The sequence below is a fragment of the Micropterus dolomieu genome, linkage group LG21 (assembly GCF_021292245.1).
Source record: "Micropterus dolomieu isolate WLL.071019.BEF.003 ecotype Adirondacks linkage group LG21, ASM2129224v1, whole genome shotgun sequence".
Classification (NCBI taxonomy): Eukaryota; Metazoa; Chordata; class Actinopteri; order Centrarchiformes; family Centrarchidae; genus Micropterus; species Micropterus dolomieu.
The window spans coordinates 29,341,270-29,365,755 of record NC_060170.1 but is presented as its reverse complement, the minus strand read 5'-3'; the positions used below and the strand labels follow the sequence as shown (position 1 = coordinate 29,365,755).

At 40.1% G+C, this 24,486-nt stretch overlaps 2 protein-coding genes across 2 annotated transcripts; both read right to left on the bottom strand.

Annotated features, from left to right (window-relative positions):
• Window positions 1–744: 744 nt before the first annotated feature.
• Window positions 745–14,018, bottom strand: npc1l1 (NPC1-like 1). Its single transcript, XM_046035330.1, is given in 22 exon segments — window positions 745–1,214; window positions 1,309–1,471; window positions 1,608–1,721; window positions 2,186–2,417; window positions 2,577–2,727; window positions 2,814–2,869; window positions 2,963–3,092; window positions 4,334–4,464; window positions 6,168–6,363; window positions 6,366–6,417; window positions 6,420–6,539; window positions 6,700–6,965; window positions 7,121–7,235; window positions 7,332–7,514; window positions 9,492–9,620; window positions 9,749–9,921; window positions 10,020–10,120; window positions 10,226–10,449; window positions 10,547–10,840; window positions 11,274–12,179; window positions 12,344–12,505; window positions 13,977–14,018. Coding segments are annotated over 22 exon segments (4,107 nt in total). The 3' UTR covers window positions 745–1,047.
• A 4,872-nt stretch (window positions 14,019–18,890) lies between these two features.
• nono (non-POU domain containing, octamer-binding) lies at window positions 18,891–20,649 on the bottom strand. Its single transcript, XM_046035784.1, has one exon. It carries the CDS (start codon window positions 20,513–20,515, stop codon window positions 19,196–19,198), a length of 1,320 nt encoding a protein of 439 aa, XP_045891740.1. The 5' UTR covers window positions 20,516–20,649; the 3' UTR covers window positions 18,891–19,195.
• Window positions 20,650–24,486: the final 3,837 nt, after the last annotated feature.

The following is a 24,486-nucleotide window of genomic DNA, read 5'->3' as shown; positions in this document are numbered from 1 at the left end:
ATATGTAATTTCCTTGTTTTATGAACATTTTAACACTACATTCAACACAAAACACACGTGTATGTTGAGACTCCAACATAGACATAGGTATATTGAGAGAGAGTGAGATCTAGTGATCTATTAATCTTCTTCTTGAAGCAACCTCTAAAGACATATGGGAGGTCTATGAGCAGACTAATCCTGTCATTTCATCGAAAATACAGATAAAATGCAGAGTATGGTCCAATTTCTGCAATGTGAGAATGCCATATTTGTAATTTTATAAATTAAAATCATAGCATTAAAGTGTCTGCCGCTCAACTGGCAGAAAGGCTTTGCTAGGCGCTGCAAGGGCTATCAACAACAGGTGGTACAAATAAAAACTACACTAAAATCTCCACATTTATTTAATTGTATGCACAAGGTTTCAGTAATAGGCTTGTTCTTGGGTAGCGCAGAATCTAGTGTGTAGAAGTTCTTGTTTGTACCATAAATAATAAATATAAGTATAATAAATACCTGTGGCAAATGTTTAAATATATTTAATATCTTTTCAATGATTGCACATTTTACAGCAATGCCAATGTACTGCTATTGAAAAAAACTAATATGAAATTCTGGAGTGTGTGTTCCTTTAAATCACTCTAAACAGTGCTAATGTGAACAATAAACAAAAACTAAACAATTACATTCAATAAAAAAATAATACAAAATGACTAATTTAAGAACCTGTACTGTCAAATAATTTCACAATTGAACAACAAATCGTGCCCAGCTGCAGTGCTTGTGAAGACAGACATGCAGTTTTTCACATGTTGAGACAGGAAGGCTGATTCTCATTGCAATCACCCACTCTTGCATTGAAAGTTGTTGTTGCATTGTTTCACTGTCTTCAGTCCCACTGGTCCATTTCTGATTGAGGTACATAGTTCAGTTAATGATTTCCATACAGAGCCAAATACATGACTCCTTGTTTGCTATCTCTCTCCTTTAAAGTGTCCATCCGTGTTCAGTTTGTTACAGAGGTATTTACTCATCAGAGCTTAAACATTGTTTTGTTGTTGGTGCTCAGAAACGGTCAATTCTCTCCTCTTTGTAGGGTTTTTTTATCTCGTTATCTTCAAAGTTTATGTTATCATAGACGTGTTTCATATTGTTTCTCATTTCCAGATCCTGGCTGGCCTTTGCCTTGGCCTGCTGGAGCTGCAGCAGCACTGCTTTATTTACACCAGGACCTGAGAAAAGGACACAAGAATATGTGATGTTTAATTCTATTTAACAATCCTCAAACCACTTTGTTATATTGCACACCAAGCATAAATTACATACCAAAGTAGCTGAGCAGCACAGGAAGGAATATAAGTCCATGAGCCAACCCCAAAAGTGTAATGACCAGGTTTAATCGAAAGAAGAAGATCTGGATGAGTTGCGCTTTGGCAAACGCCAGCACAAGGATGCCTGGCAGGTTGGTCATAGCAACACCAGCAAACACCTACAGGACACAAAATAAACATATTTAATTATGCATGTGGATATTTCTACAACTAACTGTGTGTGGCACTAAAAGCATTACATTTGCTTGAAGTCATTAACAATGGCTGCCCTAGATTGCCTTATAGTATGCTTACCGCGCTGCCCATGTTGGCGGTAGCCTCCTTAGCTCTTTCTACATGTGTGGGCTTACTGCTGAGTGCAAAGGATCTTGTCATATGGGACACAAACTCCACAGAGATTCCCACTGCCTGCAAACAATACACAGGATGAAAGTCAGTAAAGAAAGAAATTATTATAAAAATCAATGACCTATTTTTGTATAGGGATTGGAGTTGAGTTTTAGGGATAATTTAGTATTGCACTTGCATAAGGGACTCAAAAGAGACTAAAATTTCATGGTTTTTAGTCCCTAGAATGGGTCAATTTCCAAAAAGACTGAATCCTACATCATCCATGATGCAACTCTATAGCATCTTTCATCAGGTAGGAGCCAGCTGAACACCCATGTCTTTCAAACACCACTCTTCCAGTAATGTAGGCTTTCTCTTCTCTAAATTTGAAGTCTCCAAACCCACGTGAAGATGACCCTGATGACCTCACTATGACATCATCAAGATTATTACCCACAAAAGCCACAGAAGATATCATACAACTGTCTTCACAGACTGACTAGTACTCCTCACGACGAGTAAAATTAACTTCATGGTCTTACCGTGACCAGATTGATGAGGGCCACTGCGTTATAATCAATGTCCCACAGTGTCATGACACCAACGGTATCCACAACGATCATGATGATGGTGATTAGGTTGAGCAGACCGGAGCGCAGATCCAAACCCAGCAGCAGACAGCACACCACGAAGGTCGGCAGCAGACACAGGGAGATGTTGAAGAGCCCCTCTGGAACAATCGTCAGGTACTGCTCGTAAAATACGTTAGTCAACCTGGAAATAGAGGGGGAAAAAATACTGGTCAGACACGACAGACTGCATAGATTTAAAGGCAATCGTAAAAAAATATAAATGATAAAAAAAGAAAGCAAGAATAGCTCTTGTACAGGAGTGAAGATGAGATAAAGAAGTTCAGGAACTCAAAGTACATACGTGTAAGGAAATACTTCAAAGTCAGGTGAGGTGCCTGGTATTTTCCTCATGCCCATGGTGATGTTGTAGGCCAGCTCCCTGGACTTCTGCAGTGCAGCAGTGAACTCCTGAGAGTTGGTTAAAGGTGTGTGGTAAGCCATGAACCGAGAGGCTGGGAACACAGAGGAAAAAAGGTTCACTTTCTATTAAAAGAATATAAGATATTTGATGGCTTTAAGGTGAACTGAGATGACTTACCTATAATTTCTCCACTCTCATCTCTCACCACAGCCGTGTCATAGGCTCCAAGGCCACTGTTAAAAGAGACAGTAAGCAGTGAGAATGTTGTTTTCATGTTGGACATTTTTTTGTGTGCATGTGTGCACATGTACAGCTATCATACACACCCTTTGGGGCACTGCAGGTCAGGCCTGTTTCCCAGGAAGTCGGGGAGGAATCGGTTGAACTGTTCCACACTGGGCCTGAGGACGCCATCTGAAGGTTTATCCATACACTTCTTGCCACAGACAAAAGGAACTATTGGGACATGGGAGCGGGTGTTAATACAAGAAGGGCAATATATTTCAGTGTGTGTGTGTGTGTGTGAGAAATATGTGTGTGGTTGCCTTTAAAGGTACAATAACACAATTCCTGTACCAATATGCCCAAATGCTCCAAACAAATTGGCGGCAGCATTTCACCTATTTCTGCTCTATAAGCGATTCTTCTCCTCTGTTCTTTTCTAATCACATGTAGCTAATGTTAGAACTTATCTTTATAATAACCTCATAAATTAAGCTTTTTATCTCTTCCTGGATTAGCGGGGCGTTGCTTCTTCTGCAACTTTGTTTTTGCCTGCGTGTGTCTGCTGATAAAATTGTGGATTTTGTTATTTCATCATTTATGAAAATCAGATCATTTATATTCTATATATAATTTATAGTGTTTATAGTAGATAATCAGTGTGTTTTCTTGCCAGATTCGCTCACTGCTGTACCTACACTGGCTCACTCTGTGAATTGGTTAACATGAGCGTAGAAAGGAAGCGTCCAGGGCTTTTGGGGCGCGGCAACGATGATTTCACACCCAGTTTGCCCAGTCAGAGAAAGAGAAATTTTTGAAGTTGTGAAGAAATTGTGAAGAAAATGGCAGTAGACAAAAAAAGTACAGCTAGTGGACGAACGAGAGGTTGGGGGGCATTAGGGGAAACAGCTTGTGCAGCAGCATTGATGGACAAGCCATAAGTGCAGCTCTCCTTCTGTGTACTCTCATGTTGGACTGAGGGCAGACTCAGGTTAGCATGCTAACTTCAGAAGATATCTAAGCAACACAATACCCATACAAAACTCTGGCCAAATCTTACACAATGCACCTTGAATGGAAAGACACACCATACGTTCTTCCCAATCTAACTTTCCCATCTAGGCGTAGAACATGGTTAAAACACTATGCAGATTATTTTAAGAGAGTGTTCATTTTTGTATCATTATATGAATTTATACTGACTGTATCTACAGGAGTTTAGAATTGTAGATTTACATATTAACTATATCTGTTCTACAAACAGCAGCATTTCGGCTTTGTTGCTTGCTAAGTTAGCCAACAATCAAGCTGCATGTGTGTTGTAACATGAGTGTTTCTATATTTCTAGTATCATTATTGAAGATACATTTTCCAGAACAGTTCAGTGACCACACTGTTTGTCTATTACCAGAATCAACCAAGTCAACAGGATCCCTGCCTGTGGTGTCTTTACATGACATAAAGCAAGATCACACCTGTTACACTTGCAGGACAGAACTTTCCAGCATTTGGACCGATGGTGTACAGACGACAACATCTGGATCCAGGGTTCAGCCAGTCGATGAAATCATCTACCCAGGAGTTAGCAGGAATAGCCAAGTAGGATCTACAGATCACATTATCAGTGGGTTAGGCAGGAATACAAAAGTCTGTGTTAAAGGATAAGACTATAGCTATTCTATACTTTTTCTTATAGTCACGCAAATCCCATTAATAGGCCTTCCATCAATACTTACTGAGAATCAGATATAAATATTTAAGAACAGGTCACAAATACACAGTCTCTAATTTCCTTAAAACTCTGGGCAGTAGAGTTCACTCAAATGGGAGTAAATAGTGAATTTTGGGGACTATTTTCAGCCATGGATTAACACACATTTGGTGTTCTGCGTATTTACAGTAGCATGACACACCATGTGGGATTGACTCAAAACACACATACATTTGTTGAGTACTACAGTGCCCACAATAATTGTCACAAAGAAAAATATCACAGAGTGTAAAAGTGTGACTCAGTGATGTGACTTTAAGAGTTTTTAGACAACAATGGAGCTCTGTGGCACAGAGGAATAAGCTATATCGTGCTTCAGCTAGACAGTACTTGTTATTGTTGGGTTTGGTCTTTTCCAGGGATTTAGTGACAATACATGAAATATAGAATAAGCCTCATCCTTTAAAGGAATGTTTCAACCTTTTGGGAAATACACTTTATTGCTGAGAGTTAGATGAGAAGAGTATCCACTCTTGTGTCTGAATGATAAATATGAAACTATAGTCAGCAGCTGATTAGCTTAGTTTAGCAGAAAGACTGGAAACTGGGGGAGACAACTAGCTGTACAGTCGACACAATCTTTTCCTCTGATTCTCAAATAAAGCATAATTCCCCAAATGGTGAAGTATTTTCTTAACTTTTGACAGTGATATTAAAATTATTGTACTGTATAGGCAGACTGTGTGAGCTCATTTTTGCAAGCATTTGGAAAACTAAAGCCTTTTTGGTAAATTTAACAAATTTTTGAATGTGGCATCATTGCCTACATCTTTTACTCCCATGTAATACTGTAATTTTGGCAAATTCCCCTTTTATGAGTAGAGCCTTGCTGTTTGCCAATACTGGAATACATATATTGCTCACAATAAAGTAGTTTGATAATCCTTCTTATCTCCAGGAAACAAAAGTGTCTTGTTTTTAATCCCTCTAACATCCACAATTCTCTTAAAGTCATCTGTAGTTCATAGGGATACATATTAGGATATATATCATAATGACATTAACCATTAGGTCATTCTCTATTGTTGGGATTTACTGATGCATCGCAAGCTATCTGTTTGGTGGAAAAGATTTATACTATACTGCAGGAGACTTCACTTAATAGGCAAAAATGTTATACTACTATTATAAACACAATGGTTTAAATAGAACAGACTCTGATTCTTTTTTGATTCTTTTTGGTCAGTTATTAAAGGGGATGTTTTGGGTGTTTGCTGTCTTTGCCAGGAACGATCAGTTACCCTTTATCTACTTAGTGGTGTTCATGTAACTGAGTTTATCATTAACTAATCTGATTGGCCAGTATGTAAGAGGTTGCTACTATGATATCAGTAGGTTCAAGGATCTGTCAGTGACAAATAATGATGTGAAGGACAAGGACAGGCAGAAAACCACTTTTCACTGTTCTGAGCAGAGGAACTGGTTGATGCAGAGTTTAACCGTGCAGTCACATTTTGTTAACACCTAGTTAAAAGTGTACAACTTGTCTAAAAGCGTATATGTTCTAGTGTCCACACTATGAAAATGAACAAACTCACAGTTCAGGGTAATTGGTGGCGTACTGGATCTTCTGGGTTAGCGAGAACTGATCACAGCCCACACTGGAGCAGACTGCATTCATGCCCTCCACAGTGGTGAAGTTGAAGCCCCTTTTTGTTACAAAATAAACAGGGACTCCAACTTCAAAGTATTTGTACAGGTACTGGAAATAATCCAGCATATAAGAGCCCTGCAGCAAAAACAGAATAATCTTTGTAAGGTTACACTGAAAAAGCAGCGTGCATGCATTGATTTGTATTTATATAGCAGTGCTCACTGACCTGAGGCATAGCCAGCTCCTGATCCAGACCCACGGTCACGTTAAACATGAGGAACATTGATGCACAGAGCATGAAGATGAAAACCAACATCTGAGGTGAACACAGGACAGAATGTATTCAACAAATATCAAGTTAAAATGCTAAAATGTATGTGATAAGCAAATCATGTGGTGTTTATATGTATTTCACTCAAGGTTGAAAATAACTGGGAATTTGTCTTATGTTATGGCTAAAGGGTTAGTAGCTTTACCACTATGATCCTGGTGTAGCGGTGCAACAGGACAGGGGCGTAGTATTTCCTCATGATGGGCAGCAGGAAGCCCTCATTTGGCTTTTGGGGCCGCTTGGTTGACACTTTAACACAGCAGAGCAGTTCACAGCGGTTGCTGTCTTGGCGTCGGGCATCTAGGGACAGCAGCGCCACAAAGGCTGTGATTTGAAGGATGAAATCCATGAGCACGGCCAGAGCAGCATACAGAGCAAAGGACTTCACTGCTGGCATTGTAGAGAGGGCCCCTTGGGTAGCAGAACAGAAACAGAGATTAATGCATTGTATATAAACTCAATGGTCCCTTCTTACTCGCTGTGTGTGCACAGTTGTATTGCAGTAAACTCTTTCACCACGTCAGGTTTTTTTTATAAGAGACTAAAAAGAATGACAAAGTTTCTACCTAAGAAGAAGCAGACAGACTCAGAAAGACTGCACAGAAGCATGCTGGGAGCCACGTTTCCAAGAACACGCCCAATCTGCTCCTCTCTCTTCTCTCCAGACCTCCGTACATCTCTCTACAAGGAAGGAAGAGTGGGTTTGCAACAAAATTAAATAACTATCTTGCAGAATCAGCATTACTGTACATTAATGATGCACATAAATATACACACCTGGTACTCCAGAACAAAGATAAAGATGTTGTCAGCTCCGACAGCCAGCACCAGGAAAGGCACAACCTGCAGAATGATCAGCGAGGAGGGAAGGCCAATCCAGGAGTAGAAGCCCATGGAGGCCAGAACAGCACAGCCGACCACCAGGATCCCACCCAGACCCACCAGAAACTTGGAGTCCACCTGGGCACAGAGATAAGAATCCAGGGGCCCGATTTACTAACATCCAGAATAAATTGTGTGTTCATTCTAAAATATTGCACCTGCAACTTTAGTACCTGTTATGAGTGATTTATGCTACTAAGAATTATTACAGGAGCTAACACAATGGAGGTGTCAGTATTTAAATGAAGATTTTATGTATTGTAATAGTTCCCGGCTTGGAGAGTCGGGAGGGAAAGCAACCACTGTGTAAAAACCTTGAATTGTTTCATTCAGTGCGTCCCAAGTATGTGGAAATGGTATGATCTCCTTTCCCTGGCCCTGTCCACCCCAATGTCCCCATTCCCTCTCCGATGCCTACAGTGCGTTGCGTTGCTATTACAAGCGTGCGCTGTGAAGAGTTGGTGATCGTTCCCTCTGGCTGGAAAACTTTTACGCATAATCCATGCACTACTGCAGCTGGGGGATCTCTGCAGCAATATGCAACTTTCTAAATTAGTCCATATCTCACTGAGAAAATAAGTTGTAAAGAAATATGCTTTATTGGCATGAATGTTAATACAACAGTATTGCCAAATCTAAAGAAAAATTCAAAAAACAATTCTATTCATATAGTTCATCGAATAAATAAAATAAAATTGTATTTCTATATATTGGATATAGAATAATATTGTCTAAAATTTATATGTTTAAGTTCTTTACTTCTTTCATTAAGGCTGTCCTTCTGGCAATAATTACAGCAGCCATCTCTGCGCAACACTTGGCGGTTTGCACCTTCTTTTCAAACGCATTAGGGTAAATACAGATGCTGTTGTACTCACATGAAATTGCGTTTAGGCTTGGTAGATCACATTGCGTATAGTAAATTAATGTATTTGCATGTTACCCTACCATTACTTTGGACAAAAAATTTAAACCGCGCCAAAGTGCATATTCATTAAGACAAAAGTACTTAATGAATAACAGGTGCTTTCTTGCACTTTTGAAAGAAATCATTCTGTGTGCGCACTGTTAGTAGATCAGCTTCCGTGTTATCAGGTTTGCACATGTTTTTACTCACGCAAACCTTTAGAAAATCTGCACCCAGGTGTATGTTCAACTCAGTGAACCCTTTCCTTTTTTCTTTCCATATCTTTTGCTGTGTAATGTCTTAACTTCATGGCTAATATAAACTATGTGCATCACTGTAAAGATAAGAGCTGTACAGCTGACACAGCTGTGTTTCCATATCCACATCATTATCGTGTAGGCCTGTGATAAGTACTGTTTCATCAATTTTACTTTCTTGGTGGAGGCTTGTGGTATCCCAGGCACATGTTGTATACATTTGTTATAGTAAAACAACTAGTGGCTCTGTGAGGTTGTTCTTAACCACAATAGTGGCTGAATACATATATCAACGTACTAACATGCTCCCAGAGACAATGTTAACATGGTGATATACTTTAGCAGGAATATAATTTACCATGTTAGTTTAGCATGGTAGCATGTATAGAACTCAACATAGTGTAAAGCTGAGCTTGATGGAAAAGGCATTAGTTCGGCAGCTATTTGGTCATAAACCAATGTATCGGACAATGTATAAGTACAATTATGACCTGATGATGATGACAAGTACAACTATGACCTGATGGCTAGATGACAAGTCAGAGGACCACGAAAGTTATTACAATTCATCCAGAATTGAACGTGGATGTGAGTAGCAAATTTAAAGACAATCCATCCAGCAGCTGCCAAGACATTTCATTTAAAACCACAAATGTCAACTGTATGGCTGGGGAGCAGGAATACTCGAGGAAAAGTCGAATGATCTCCAAAGTGAGAGGGATTCATCCTCTGGGGACCATGAGCGCCTGTGCAAAAATCAATGGCAATCCATTGATTAATTGTTGACTAGTCTGGACCAAAGTGGTGGACCGACCTTCAGTGGCTAAAAAAGCCTTGTAATCTGAAATGATGCATTATAATGAAGGTAGAAATTACTCTCTGAAGGCTTACCAGTATGCGTTTCCATGAAGTGTACTCCCCCAAGGCCACAGCAATGTAAACAAAAATTACAGCATAGCTGATCATGAAGATGGGGATGTCCTCCGCTGTTGTCCGATTAATCTCATCCTCCAGAGACCTCTGTAGAAAGAGTGAAGGAAAGAAATATTGGCTTAGGAGTTTAAAAAGTGAGGTGATGGTAAAAGAGTAGCACTCAACAACCCCTTGAAAAAACTGTGACTGCAGGTCAGCTGCAGATTTCACTGTACCTCTGCCATGTATGCAAAGGTGAAGTTAGTGGCAGGGTTTTTCTGGTAGTCCTGGACAATTTTAAGAAACTCTGTCTCCCACTGCATTGCCACTTTGAACTTGGGATGAGTGCGAGCATAGTTGTTGAGTGAGAAAGTCAGGATGAAAGCCTCAGCGTTGGTGAAGTCGTCATCTGGGAAAGACAAGACGTGTAATGTTCAAGTGAGTTGCCTTCTTGCATTTATTGTAGGCATTTCATGTGTTAAAGGATTGTGCCGAAAGGTCACTCACTCTCATAGCCTCCCACAGCCAGGAAAGAGAAGACTGGTGCTCCGTAATCAGCCATGCAGCTCATACCTAAATCAGTGATGTCTTTGAAGGACAGGGGAGAGCTTGAGAAGAGATGGGAGAAGAGAAGGTTATGTTAATGTTTCTGAGCAATTACAGATCGAAACAAAAGTCCCCCCCCCCACTACCGGTTTCATTTGAATCCTTACTTGAGGCAGTAGATTAAGTGGTCTCTCCAGTCCACCTCTTTGGTCACTCCCAGCTCTGTCATGTTCACCTTAGCGTTAATGTTTTTCAGGCTGTTCTGGAAGTACTGTGGCAAGCTGTTGACCGCACAGTCCGTCAGGGAGGGGTTGGATGGGTTCAGCGGTGCAAAACAAACATCCTTCAGACTTGCTGTGCGGTTCAAATCCTCTGACCAGAACTCAATGTTCTGAAAAAGTCATGGAAGAGGTCATCAGTGTGTCAAAATCAAATGGTAAGCTTTTGCAAACACCGTCAACTGTCAACTTTGATTCAGAGCTCTTTACCGTGATGCGTTTTTGGAGCTCCAGCAGCTCAATGATGAGATCTTTGGATACAAGCCCGCTAAAGTTCTGTGGTCCAAACAGCAACGAGTCGTAAATGTGGCCTTTTCTGCCGGGTGCTGTCAAGATCACCTGGTTCGTCCTGAAGAAAGGGTCAAAATATGTGTCGTGGAAGTCTTTTTCCTGGCGGGCGCGGCTGTTGGGAGCAGACCACAGCTCGACTGGGTCAGTGGTGAGCTCAATGGACTTCAGGCCAACAGAGAAAACAGCAACGACTATAGCTGACAACAGGAGCACCTTGAATGAAAATAAAACATTAACAACTGTGACACATCCTCTTAATTGGCAGACAAGCTTTTTGTTTGTTAGCAGGAAAATTAGACAGTCCTGGTGAAAATGTGTATGCTCTGCTCTGCTTTAAGTCTATTCTTCTCAGCGTCTCTGAGACGGCTCGGTTCGACGCTACCACAGAGGGTCAACACATTTTAAAATTCTACACACAGTTGCTTTAAAGCCTTTCAAGGCTGTGTTAAGTTTTGAAAGAAGACAACACATTCTTTCTGTCATAAATGAAAAATTCACAAGCAATAAAATGCAATGCATGAAATTCACTCAGAGCCTTACTTTCTCTAGAATGACCAATAGCTAATGGTGCTAATGTTTGTCTGTATCAATGCCTACTATAATTTATTCTACTTGTGTTAGTTAAAAATCCTTTGGGGAAACTAACCGTTAGGGGATATGTGGCCATGAGGGTTCCCCACTGGCAAAACTTTAAGCTTAGGAAAGCTTGGGCAGCCATGGTGTTCCTTTCAGCACATGTCACCTCTGATGGATCAATGACCTGCTGAGTTACATTATTACTGTTCTGGTCTTTCCCCTTTTTCTTCCCTTTCATTCCATCCTGTCTTTTCCGAGACTTCACCCAGCAAGCGACGGAGATGTAGAGAAGGAAGGAAAATATCAGGAGACAGAGTAAGATGATAGAAATCACAAGGAAGCCGTCTGTCCCCAGCAGTCTGAAGGGGCTGGGGGGAAGTGGAGGAGGCGGCATCTTTGGGCATGACTCTTGGCAGTCCTGGCAGGAGCAGACCATACCTCCAGATGGCGTGGTCTCGTTACACTTTAGAGCACGTCCATTATAGGGAATCACACCCTTTGGTAGTCCCTCAGTGTCTCCCTCTTTTATCAGGTTGAAATCGATGTCCAGTGGGGCCAGGCCATTACTAGAGTCTCCCTGGAAGTCGTACCAGTGCTGGGCGTTGCACAGCTTGGCGCCATACTTACCACACATGGTGGCGATGGCGAAGCCCCCTGTTGTAGGGATCCTGACATTTTTACAAGACTGGAAGGCGGTGTCTGCAAAGGTGGTGCTGATGAATGACTGGTAACCTACCACGGCTTCCTTCTTCTTGCCCAGGTAAGTGACATTCATGACCTTTGTGACTTTTACTGTCTGGCTCTGGTTGGGGCTGCAGGTGTTGATGCAGTGCAGGTGAGCAAAGTTTTCAGTGCAGGAAGGGCAGCGGACGAGCACAGCCTTGGACAGGGTCAGACTGAGTTCCAGGGATGTCAGCTGTTTGATGGAGCAGCAGGCGTATGTGTTGTTCTCTCCACGGTCCAAAATGGGACACACCTGCGGCAAGAACAGGTGTTATTTTATAAAATGACAGACTGAAACACAAGCTCACTTCTTGTCAAAGGTATAGACAAAGAATACTTATTAATATACCTACTCTACCATGCTTTATTCAGTCCTGTTCTCTGCTTCAACTAAAACTCTAAGCAGGTTTTACAAACCTCTTGGAGTTTCTTGTAGTGTTCTCCTGTGAGGTGACGGGCACGGCTGTAGTCGAGACAGGGGACGATAGGAGGAATGAGAGTGACTCCTAGTGACGGGTTACGACCGCACTCCTCATAGAAAGCGCAGTAGCCCTCCTCATGTTGGGCTAATGACAGCGCCTGCATGGAAGACAAAGTTGTCAAAAACAAAATCACAGCTGGGGAAATCACATTGTGTTACAGGTAAGTGAAGAAGAAGGCACACTTGTGACATGTAGACAAGAGGAGGAAACATTTAAATGCAGTTTCCACTCACAAGTCAAAGACATTTCAACATTAACTCTCTTATATTGTAATTTTGATATATATTATGTATAGTTTATTGGCACTACCTTACATTTATCTCCATGTTTTACAATGAAACACTAGTTAACATAAATACAATAACAAATAAAAGGCTCACGATGCTATTTTTATTTCATTACAGCATTAAAACATTAATACCATAACTGTGTCATAATGATTGTAAGTGTTTTACTGTGGCCTACCATGCCAGCTGCTTAATGCCACCATGCAAGTTGCAAGACAAATAAAATGAAGAATTTTCAAGGTTAATTACTACAGATGACCAAATATCAATTTCAAATTGATACATATTTTCTAATTAAGCATTTATTACTTCTTTAATAATTATCTTTCCATATACTTCACAATTTATCAAGACTTTGTAAACTGGTAAAACTGACAATTATTCATCCATTCAGCTCTCACTATTTGTCCATTGGTATTATTTTTTATCTAATGCCCAGTGTTTTACTTTTATTTTTTGAAAGTTATTATAGCTATTTACTCCTTCATACGATTTTGTTTTTACTTCTATGTAAACGTACTTTGGTCGACAGTAGTTTGTGTAGGCCAACACAGACTCTTGGAATATGTCATTTTTAATTTTATTTAATCCTAATTTTGAAGTTATGACAAAGTGCATTCATTCATCCAGGCCTGATTTACTTTATATCTCATTTTTGCTCTATAACATGAACCAAAACCCAAAAACAGAAAAATACAGCAACTGTGAATTTTAACATTATTTACTATGAAAAACTGAAAAATGACATTAATCTAGATGTAAGTCACTGACATGTTTAAGCATGTTACTTTTGAACAGTACTAGTTTAAATATGGAAACCAGTTTACATTAGATTACTTAATATAAATAGGATTTTTACTATTTAACTTTTTCCATACAGTAGAATTTACAACGACATATTTTTATTTTACAACGAAGATATTTTATCTAAGGAGGCATTAATCTAAATGATTTACTAGATCTGTTGCTGCCTGTACAAACACTTCTCTAACCTTGGCTTTGGATGCAAAGATGTGAGAAAGCGCTCACATATAATTTTTGCTTTGACATTTGTGTTGCGTTCCTGCCTAAACAAATTCAACTGTAGTACGTTTGTGATTACCAAAACCCGGATCAGTAATTACAGTTCAATTATGACATTTTCTTTACTATCTGCAAGTGATTTATTCAATTTAGTCTTTAAATTGCAAAAGAAATTTCACTTATTATTCTACAGTTAAGTCCTGGTCACAAATCATATCCTAGTAACCCTTATAAAGAAAAACTACCAGACCTACTTACCGTACAAGTCAAAAAAGTGATCAGGGCTGCGACACGGACCATGATTCTTGAGAGTCTTTCCGTAACAGGAGAGTCAGGGTCCTCGGGTCCAGTAAAATGGAGTGTATATTAATCACCGCCGTCCTATTGGAAGATGCATTAGACAAAGTAAGACAGTGAGAGGTGCTCTGTGCGTCCTAAGTTGTCCTCTCTCTACTATTGCCTATCTGTCTGTCTGTCTGACAGGATTAGGGTTGGGGAAGGGGAAACATCACGACATGTCAAACGTCACCACTCCTGTGATATCACACATTCCTTATCTGGTGTGATGCTGCGGCTGGCCAATCGTAGCTATGTATGATCAATTCTCCTGTCTGATAATTAACATGGGAGGGATTCTGGTAAAGTTGCAGGAGAGATCCAAATCTGATGAGAAACTAGAGGAGAAAACAAAATAACAACCGCACCCAGTATTTCACCTAAGTCATATATTTTTACTGACACTCCTCTTCCTAATGAAGACAGATACAGACACTGAATTAGATCAGTCTGTTCACTGCCAGCAACATATAGGATTTTTGAAATTGTTGTTAGGGCAGTGTAAAGCACAAACATGCAAACACTACACTAGGCCTGACATGACCTTTAGACCATCATGTATGGACACACTGCTGTGAGCAGGAAATCCGATCTATAAGGTGCAGAGAGAATTCTGCTAATACATTTATATCTAACAAAAGGTTTTTTGAGGGACTTTATTGCATAAAAGTCAAACCCAATGACTGATGGTAGCAGGCTGCCTTGCCAATTCAACTTGATTGATCCGTTCCTGGATCGCATCCTAGAATCTAAGATCAACTTTGTAATTAATGTTGTTATCACATGTCAAGGTCACAGCTGAAATAAAACAACCGAGGCTCCACAGTTATGCCACTGGGGCATCAGAGCTATCAGGGCGAAGGTGCATAGGCATTTCAATTTCTGATAAACAGAGATGGTAAAAAAGACAAGACGAAACGAGGCAGATATGGTTATGTTCTTTGTTCTTCATATGCTGATAAGTCACGACACACAATTTTGTCACCAGCAAACTCTGCAGTGTGTTCAAATCCACATGTTAATGTTGTGATTTATCAGCAGTGGTATCTGTTTATTTGTTTGTTAATTGCATTACAAGAGAGGGCTGTAACATTGGCCTTGTAGCGCTGAAGTTACATTCATCTGAAAATACCTAACTTTTTCTACTTTCTACAGTGTTTTAACTTGTTCTTCTGTGAATAAATGAATATTTATTCCTATTTATCTCTTTATTATATTATTGCTACTCTGTTTTATCATCTTTGTATTACTTTGAGAGGAACACAGCGCTGTTGCTCCAATTCTTTGAATGCCAGAATACACTTTATCCCCATATGTGCAAGGGACTCTTCCCATTCATAAATGTTTTTATTTTTATCTATAAAAAATTTAGCGAAAAAACTCAATAAGCATCTTTATTTCTGAAAGAAATTAAGTCCTCTAAAATACAACAATACAAACAGGCTGGATTGACAGGCTGTGTTTTAGACTTCAGTGTAACAGCAAGGGCTTGACTACAAAGCCTACATACTGTATAATTGTGGTTTTAAATGTACAAAAAGTATACGATAATTGCATAAAAACACATTAGATTACAGTATAAGATATTCAAGGATTACAACAGCTTTGCAAATAACAGAGTTAATATTTCCACAAAGGTTTGGCACCTGTTACAAAATGCAACATGCAAAAAGAACACAGTTTAATTACATTAACAAAATATGGTATTGAATACATAATATTTTTGAATTAGAATTTTTGAAGGACAGCCTTTTATACCTGAAATATCTGACAAAGTAAATTCAGAGGTTGGACAAAATTAACAGAAACACTTCATTAATACATAAAATGTGATAGCCTTGCAGATACTTAAAATCAGTATTTCTCTGACAACAAAAATGTAACATTTATTTTTTTTTATAAATACTTCCATTATGTTTATCATTGATTTTGTTAAATTTCTGTTGAGAATGTAGCAACTATACTTAAAAGCCAAAACAAAGTAGTCGCTAAGAGGCTTGAGGTAGTGCCTTGTGGTGCTGTTTGTCCGACTCGCTGCACAAATAATTTGCGGATCTCAGAAAAATGTAGTCTGTAACGTTTATTGATGAAAATACGCAACTTAACATAATGTGCAAAATGTATATTCAGAATAACCACTGTAAATAAAAAATTTACAGCGTTCAACAAAAAATCCAGCATCCTATTTGTTCACCCCCTATCTCCTCCTGGAGTTGAACAGGTGCTTAAATTAACTACAGAAATCACCACACACATCCACGTGACTTACCAAAAATGCGCAACAACAAATAAGCAACCAAATTAACCTATATCCAATTAATTCCAAACTTACAACAAATCAGTTCATGACCCCTACAGAGAATGTCAGAGAAATATTAATGTAATGCTCAGTTTGTGTTGTTCTCTTACGTGTGATATTTTATCTGTTGTAATATGCAGGTTAATTAAGTATTAAACACACTGACTTAACTCTTGTTGCGAAAGTATTATTTTTTATTAACATAAAATGTTCTTATATAAAAGTCCAAGAGCAAAGGACGTTAATGCTGTGAGCCTTAATAAATTGATAAAGAATGATAAAAAAAATCATATACTTCCTCAAGTACTAAATTACAGTTTAAATTTGTTAGGTTTTTTTTTACTTTTACTATTTTTTCCTGCATTATAGGCCTATTGCTCTGACAGCAAAATGATAGGTTGTATGATACCTTGTTTACTTAGCCTACACGAGCCTTCAAAGTACCTATACTAGCAGCATTACAGTACATATCAGTTTTTGTGTGAGTTGTGTGTGTGTGTCTGTGCATTTTAACACTGAAAGGGAAATGGAGTACTTCTCACAATAAGTATCCTAGCACTGCATTACTTTATTTGTAAAAATACATTTTACTTTAATTGCAATGCATATTTCTGTGTAATAACTACAATTACTATAGTACTAAACAGATGCTCAAATAAACGTTAAGTGCACTGACGCCGCTCAGCATTTTCTCTTGTTACATGATGAATATGGGTGTAACATTTTCAGTCCGTGGTAACATGACAATGAAAAAGATTCAAACATCAAACTTAAAATTATGTAAGTTATACTAATTCATCCAAAAAGTTCCTGACAAGTAAAAAATGCTAATTGAAGGTACAAACACTTACTATGCTGAATAGTCTGATTTATTTAATCTTACATGTAAAATTATTATCATCATGCAGACTTTCAATTATTATGCACATAAAATTATGCGTATACAGAATGTTAAAATATATAAGAATAATTAGTAACAAATATCTACCAAATCATTGTGGCTGTCTAGGGTGCAGGCTCACAACCTTCTGTTTCATGATTGATAATAAAAAGACAAATCTTACACAGTGTAGAAAATCTGTTGCCATTCATCCTCCAAGGTACAGTTGAAAAAAAAAAACTATCTAAATACTTTTTGCTGATCTCACCTCAAGATATCACACTTTCCCCTCTTTATGGTCTGAGTCCTTATCAGTCGTTATTTATGGCGCTCTCATTGTGCTGGATGGTGGAGCAAGCTGATTATCTTGACTTTTTGGACTCGGGTGAAGGTAAGTTTCCTCGGAAAAGTCAGAGAGTTTTCAGTTATCAGCTGAAAACTCTCTGAGAGGATATAAAACCTGTGCGTGATGGAGATAGGAGGATCCTTAAATATCTGAAATTACAATCAGATGCTCTCTTTTTATGAGGGAGGGCGACAAATCAGCTGGATGTTTTCATCTTTAGGACGTTCAGAATTCTCTAATTAACCACTGCCTCTTAAACTTTCGGTCCAGATGTCTGGTTTGTACTGAGCAGTTGCGATCCTCCTCCACAACAGCTCAACGTATGATGATATAACCCGGCTCTTCTGGAACTGTTATGCAAGACTAAACAGTTTCAGTCCATCAACACAGCTCTTGTTTACAATCCAGACTTCTGCATGGTGTTTCTGTTTGGGTTTCATCTCAAAAGGTCTCTAGATGAGAGGTTTAATACATGAAAGTCAAACACTAGACCGTGATGTATGCCGACGTTACAGATGACTGACATGGCACGTGTTGATACTGCAATAGGAGTGCGCTGAAACAGCATTTTAAAACATTTAAAACTTGTGTTTTACACAGCTGAGATCGATGAAATCTGACCTTTAAACTTTAACTAAATTAAGCAATTCACAGCGCTGTCTGTTCAACTTTAGCTTACTTCTGCGTCACTGATAACGGACCATTCATCCTGTTTATTAAGGATGGGACAAAAAAAAGACAATGTGTGTTGGATAATTGGACCAGCGTCTTAATACTTCCCCCTACTGTCGACAGCAGGAGGAAGTAATGTCTCATTAATCAGAGTTGGTTACGGTGACTCGTTACATTTAAGGACTCTGTTCATCTATTCTGTGGTTGCTATCACTGTGAAGGTATGCATACACGGTATGATTCCTCTTTGGCGACACAGTGGATGAGTCACTATATGTCTAGTTCGGCAGGTGGTGAACTGCCAAGGGACTCAGCAGTCAATAAAAAGTGGTGAGCATTACACGCCTTTTTAAACGGCACACACTTTGTTACCATAGCAGTAAAAGCATAGGAGTAATCAATAACATTACTTTTGGCTCTGTTCCACTGCGTCCCAGTGAGCATTCTTATTAATTACAACAGTGCTTTTCCTGCTATAAATGTCATGATAACATATGAAAGAGACCTAATGTTTGCTACGCATGATGAAGATAAAACACGTCTTCATTTAGTGAGTTATGTGATTAAAACTGATCACACTGAAAGGGTGACACATTTCCATTTAGAAAGACGCAGAGAAAACTTAAATGTCAAACAAAATTCTTAGGGAATTGTGAATTTATTCCAGAAAAAGTCAACAACGTCCAGGACAAAAACATTTTCTATCCCTATGAAAAGTACATTAGAGGTGAAAAACAAAGTAAAACACATGGCTCGATTGGAGAGTTACGGCATTTTAGTACTAAAACATAACTCAAAAATACAAATAAAGTAAAAAAAAATAATACATGCAATAGCTTTCAAAGTTCAAAAAGTAACACGGACTACCTGAACTTTAAAATACAGTGAGTATGAAAAGGGGGGGGGGGACGGGGGACGGGGGACGGGACGGGACAACATGTGATTCAAAATCTACGTTGCTTATTAGGTCCATAGTCTCCGGGGCTTGGGAGGCCTCTGGGAAAGCCACCCTGGCCTCCTCCGGGCATGTTGTTGTTTCCTGGTCCCGGCATCATTGGAGCGCTCTCAGCAACCATGCCGGGAGTCCCAGCAGGACCAGAATTGCCACCCAGCGAGTTTCTGTTCATCCCGTGGTTGCCCATGTGCATCCTTATGTCTTGCTCCCTGTTTTCAGAGAAGTTGCCTCTGAAGCCCTCCTGCTGCCTCTTCATCATCTCCTCATTGCGCATCCTCATCTCCTCCTCTCTCCTCCGGCGTTCCTCCTCCTGCCGTTGCTCTGCCTGTTTCCTCTTCTGCACCTCCTGGCTGTGGAGCTCCTCCATCCTGCGCAGCTCCTCCTGCCGCCTCAGCAGGTCCTGCCTCATCAGCATCACCTGATGCTCGTGTCTGGCCGCCTCCATCTCGGCCTCCAGCTTCTCCTGAGCCTCCTTCATGTTGCGGTCCACCATGTCGTACTGCTGCTTCTCCATCTCCATCAGGGCCTTCCAACGCATGGCGTACTCGTACTCAAAGGAGCCCGGCTGAGCAAATCGTGGCGGCTGCTCACGCTCTTTGTGATACTGCTGGTTTTTGTTTATGAGCTTTTCTGACAGCCCCTCCTCTTCATCAAACTGTTCCATAGGTTCCACAGTAATAGGTCGAGGAAAAGCTGTGAGAAGATAGGCTCCGTCACCACACTTATCTAGAGCCTTCCTTGCAGCTGGCTTTGAGGTGAACTCCACTATCCCCTTCCCCGTGGGCCTCCCTCTGTCATCCACTATGACCACAGCTCTTTCTATCTGACCAAACACCGCAAAGGCCTCCTCCAGCAGCTCATTGGACACAAAATCTGGCAAATTTTTCACAGTTAAAGCAGCACCGTGCGTTGCGAACCTCACCCGTATGGGTCTGCCTCTGAACGGAGCATCATCCAGCTCGGCTCTGGCGATCTCTGCTATGATCCTGGTCTCCAGGCGGATGAAGCCGAAGCCTCTTTCCTTGTTAATAAAGATCTCATTGGCCTTGCCGTACTTGGAGAACAGCTTCTCGAGATCCTCCTCTGTAACTCCGGTTGGCAGGTTTCCTACGAACAGCCTGCTGCGCTGGGTGAAGGTTTTCTCCCCGGGCTTCCTGAAGCTCTGCAGGTCCAGGGTTAAGGCCTCATTGGGATTGGTCTGCTCGCTGTGCTCAGGCTGCTGGCCGTTCGTGTTTGTACCTCCGGGTTTCTTCTGGTCTCCCGGGCGGTTGGGGCCATGGTTCTGCTGGGGGCCTCTGTTTCCTTGCATTTTTGTTTTTGCGACAGACTTAAAACCCGAGTCGACGAATCGCTCGATAAAAAGACGCAAACTCTTAGCAGACAGTGGCGCACAAAGAGCTGCGAAAATGGCGAGGCTACGTGCTGCCGCGACGCTATTGTGACCTCATTTCAGTGCGACATATGTATATTAATCGTGACGTCAACTCTGTGCGACGAGGCTAGAAAAAAAACGGTTAGACCGGTATCAGCTTTTTAAAAAATCTTGGATTATTGTTCGGTACCCATCAAACTGTCTAAATGTCTATGTAGATCACATTCGTTAAGGTTTACGTTTTTGTATTAGTCTAATATCCCGTTTTCTCTTGCTCTGCTAGTTCTCGCGAGAATGCGCGTCCGCCTCGAAAAACACGTTCTGTTGAGCGGGTGATTTCGAGTGGGCCAGAGCGACAGAGCTCATTGTAGAGTGGGCTGACACAACACAGAGGGCTCGGATTGGGAAAAAATCAATTTTGTTTGTTTGGCTTTGAGTTTGAAATTGAGTATACCAGTTGAAGTAGCGAATATTCCGATTTTCTAACTGTAGAATTGGGTTTTGTGGGGAACACTGTGCAGGAGTATAGACCTGTGTAGGTCCGGAACAGAAGTCCTGCGGGGTTCCTTACAAACTCGGACAGAATGGCAGGGAGGGAGACAGATGTTAGTAACAGTATGGAGTTTAGTGAGGAAGAGGGAAATTTCGTAGATGAGGGGGGGAGGAAAAGGGTGGAAAGACGTGGTAAGAAGGAGAGAGAACAGGAACGCATGTAGGTTTAAGAGAAAGAAAAATACAACTAGTCTAAGCGAAGTGAGAGAGAAGAATCCAAAGGCAGGAGCGCTTAATGTAGTGATAAGATTTGAGGGGGAGGGGGGAGTAAAGAAAATCGATCCATTGAAACTAACAAAAATCATTCGAGGGCAAGTGGGGGAAGTAAAATATGCAAAAGTATTAGGAGATGGAAACTTGCTAATAGGGTGTAGTAGTGAAGAACAAGTGGTGAAAGCAAAGAGGATGACTATCATTGGAAAAATCAAAGTGTCTAAGGTTATAAGAGTTGGAGAACAAAAAATCAATGGTAGCAAAGGGGTGATATCTGGAGTTTCTTTAAATGTCAGTATGAGGGAGCTAATGGAGAACCTGAAAGGGGAAGGGAGGGATCAGTTAAGAGTGTGAAAAGAATGACAAGAGGAATAGAGAAAATTGAGACTGAAACTGTGTTGGTAGAGTTTGGAGAAAAGGTGATTCCAAAGGAGGTTTACTGCGGCTTTGTGAGATATAATGTAAGGGAATACATACCAAAACCTATGAGATGTTTCAACTGCCAGGAGTTTGGACATGTAGCCAAAGTATGCAAAGGAAAGAGGAAATGTGGTAGATGTGGGGGGGGATCATGGATATGGAAAGTGTGGAGAGGGAGTGAGTCCCAAATGTAGTAACTGTGGAGGTAATCACAGCGTTGCATATTGGGGATGTGAGGTATTGAAGCAAGAGGTGCAGATGCAACAAATTCGAGTAAAGAAAAAGTATCATATGCTGAGGCAGTTAAGATGGCAGGAGAGATTAAGAAGCATAAGGAGGGAGGATGTAGCAAAGAGCAAGTGGTGGGGAGGAAACAGCAAGATGAGAAGAAGGCATGGGTAGAGAAGAAGAAGTTGGTGACATTCATTGCAGGAGTGATAAATGCAACATATGAGATCAAATCTAAAACTGAAAGGATCCAGGTCATAGTAAAAGCTGCAGTGCACCATTTGGATATGATAGGATTAGGGTGGGAAGAAGTAAGAGATGAACTTAGTATACAGTCAAGTCAAGAGACAGCATGTGTGGGTTGATAGTCCTAATACTAATCATTTTAATTCTTCAGTGGAACGTGAGAAGCTTGATAGCTAATGGGCAAGACTTCAAACAGTTTATAGGTAATAGGGAGGAAAAACCAGACATTGTATGTATCCAAGAATCCTGGTTAAAACCAAACTTGGGTTTTGTTCTACATGGGTATGTAACTGTGAGGTGAGATAGGACTTTTATAAAGCAGGGCATTCATTACAGGATTTTAGGGATAGGAAGAGAACAAGAGTACGTGGTAGTGAAAGTGTGGGAAAGGAAAGAAGTAACGATTGTGAATTATTATAACCTGTACAAAAAACTAGAATTAATGAAGCTGGAAGAGATAGAAGGGCAGAATAGTAGTAATATTGTTTGGTGTGGAGATTTTAATGGACATAACACATTATGGGGTAGTGATAGAACAGACACGAATGGTCAGGTGATAGAAGAGTTACTTGATGAAAAGAATTTAGTATGCTTAAATAATGGCAGTAACACTAGGATAGGTATACATACAGGAAAAGAATCTGTGTTAAATCTCACTTTGGTATCAAATTCCATGGCATCAGTATGTGATTGTTCAGTGTACCATGAAGGAACTATAGGGAGTGATCATTATCCAGTTTGGTGCAAGATAAATATGGCAACACCACTGGTCATAGAGAACACAGGGAGGAAATGGATCTTTGAGAAGGCTAATTGGGAGAAATTTCTTGATGTAAGTGATAGATATTTAAGTCAGATTAATGAAGGGATGAACATAGAAACACTGGACAGTAAATTAAAGCAAGGTATAATATTGGCGGCACTAGAATCAATTCCTAAAAGCAAAGGCAGAACAAGGCAGAAAGTAGTACCATGGTGGAATGATGAGTGCAAAGAAGCAGTGAGAAATAGAAACAAGGCATTTAAACTAGCAGGAGGGAATGGAGTTACCCGGTTCTGGTTGAGGGTAATGAGACAGCAGTAACAAATAGGGAGAAGGCAGAGCTAATGGCAAAAACCTTTGTTACGGTACATAGCTCAAATAATATGCAGGAAGAAGGTAGAAGAGGTAGAGAGAAAACAAAATCTGAAAATATGGAGGCTTTAGGTAGGAAAAGTAGTGTGGGGGATGGACTGAATGTCCCCTTTACAATAGGAGCGTTAAAAAGGGCACTAGACAAAGCAGGACAGACGGCGCCAGGGAAAGATGAAATATGTTATTGTATGATAAAGCATCTAAGTGAAGAAAATCTGGAAAAATTATTGATGTTGTATAACAGAGTGTGGGTAGATGGAATAATACCAGGGAGTTGGAAGGAGGCTATAATAATTCCAATAAGGAAACCTGGAAAAGATGCCAGCAGACCTGGAAGCTATAGACCAATTGCCTTGAAGTCTCATATCTGTAAGTTAATGGAACGTATGGTGAATGAGAGGTTAACATACTTCTTGGAGGAAAGAGAAATGGTGGCATCATACCAAAGCGGTTTCAGGAAGGGAAGGAGTACCACAGATCCAGTGCTGGGACTAGAAGATGAAATAAGGAAAGCCCAAGTAAATAAAGAGACAATGGTTGCAGTATTTTTCGACGTGGAAAAGGCACATGATGGAAGGAAGGATTGCTAATTAAACTAAACTTAATGGGTGTTGGAGGGAGAATGTTCAATTGGATTATGGACTTTTTAAATGAAAGAACTATTCAGGTGAAGATAGGAGCAGAACTATCTAGCCAATATATAGTAGAAAACAGGACACCTCAGGGGAGTGTAATAAGTCCTACTTTATTTTCCATTATGATAAATGATGTATTTGTAAACATTCCAACTGATATGGGGAGATCATTGTTTGCAGATGATGGAGCATTGTGGAAAAGAGGGAGAAATGTGGAATATGTAGCTAAGAAAATGCAAGATGGAATTAATCAAGTCGAAAAGTGGGGAACAAAATGGGGATTTAAGTTTTCAGTGGAAAAAACAAAAGTTATGTTCTTCACAAGAAAGAAAGTCAGGGAATGGTATTTGAAATTGTATGGAAATAATTTAGAGAGAGTCGAAAGTTTTCGTTTTTTGGGAGTGTATTTTGATGTGAGATTAACATGGAGGGAGCATATTAGATATGCAGTTGAATTCAGGGAAATGAGAAAGCAGGAG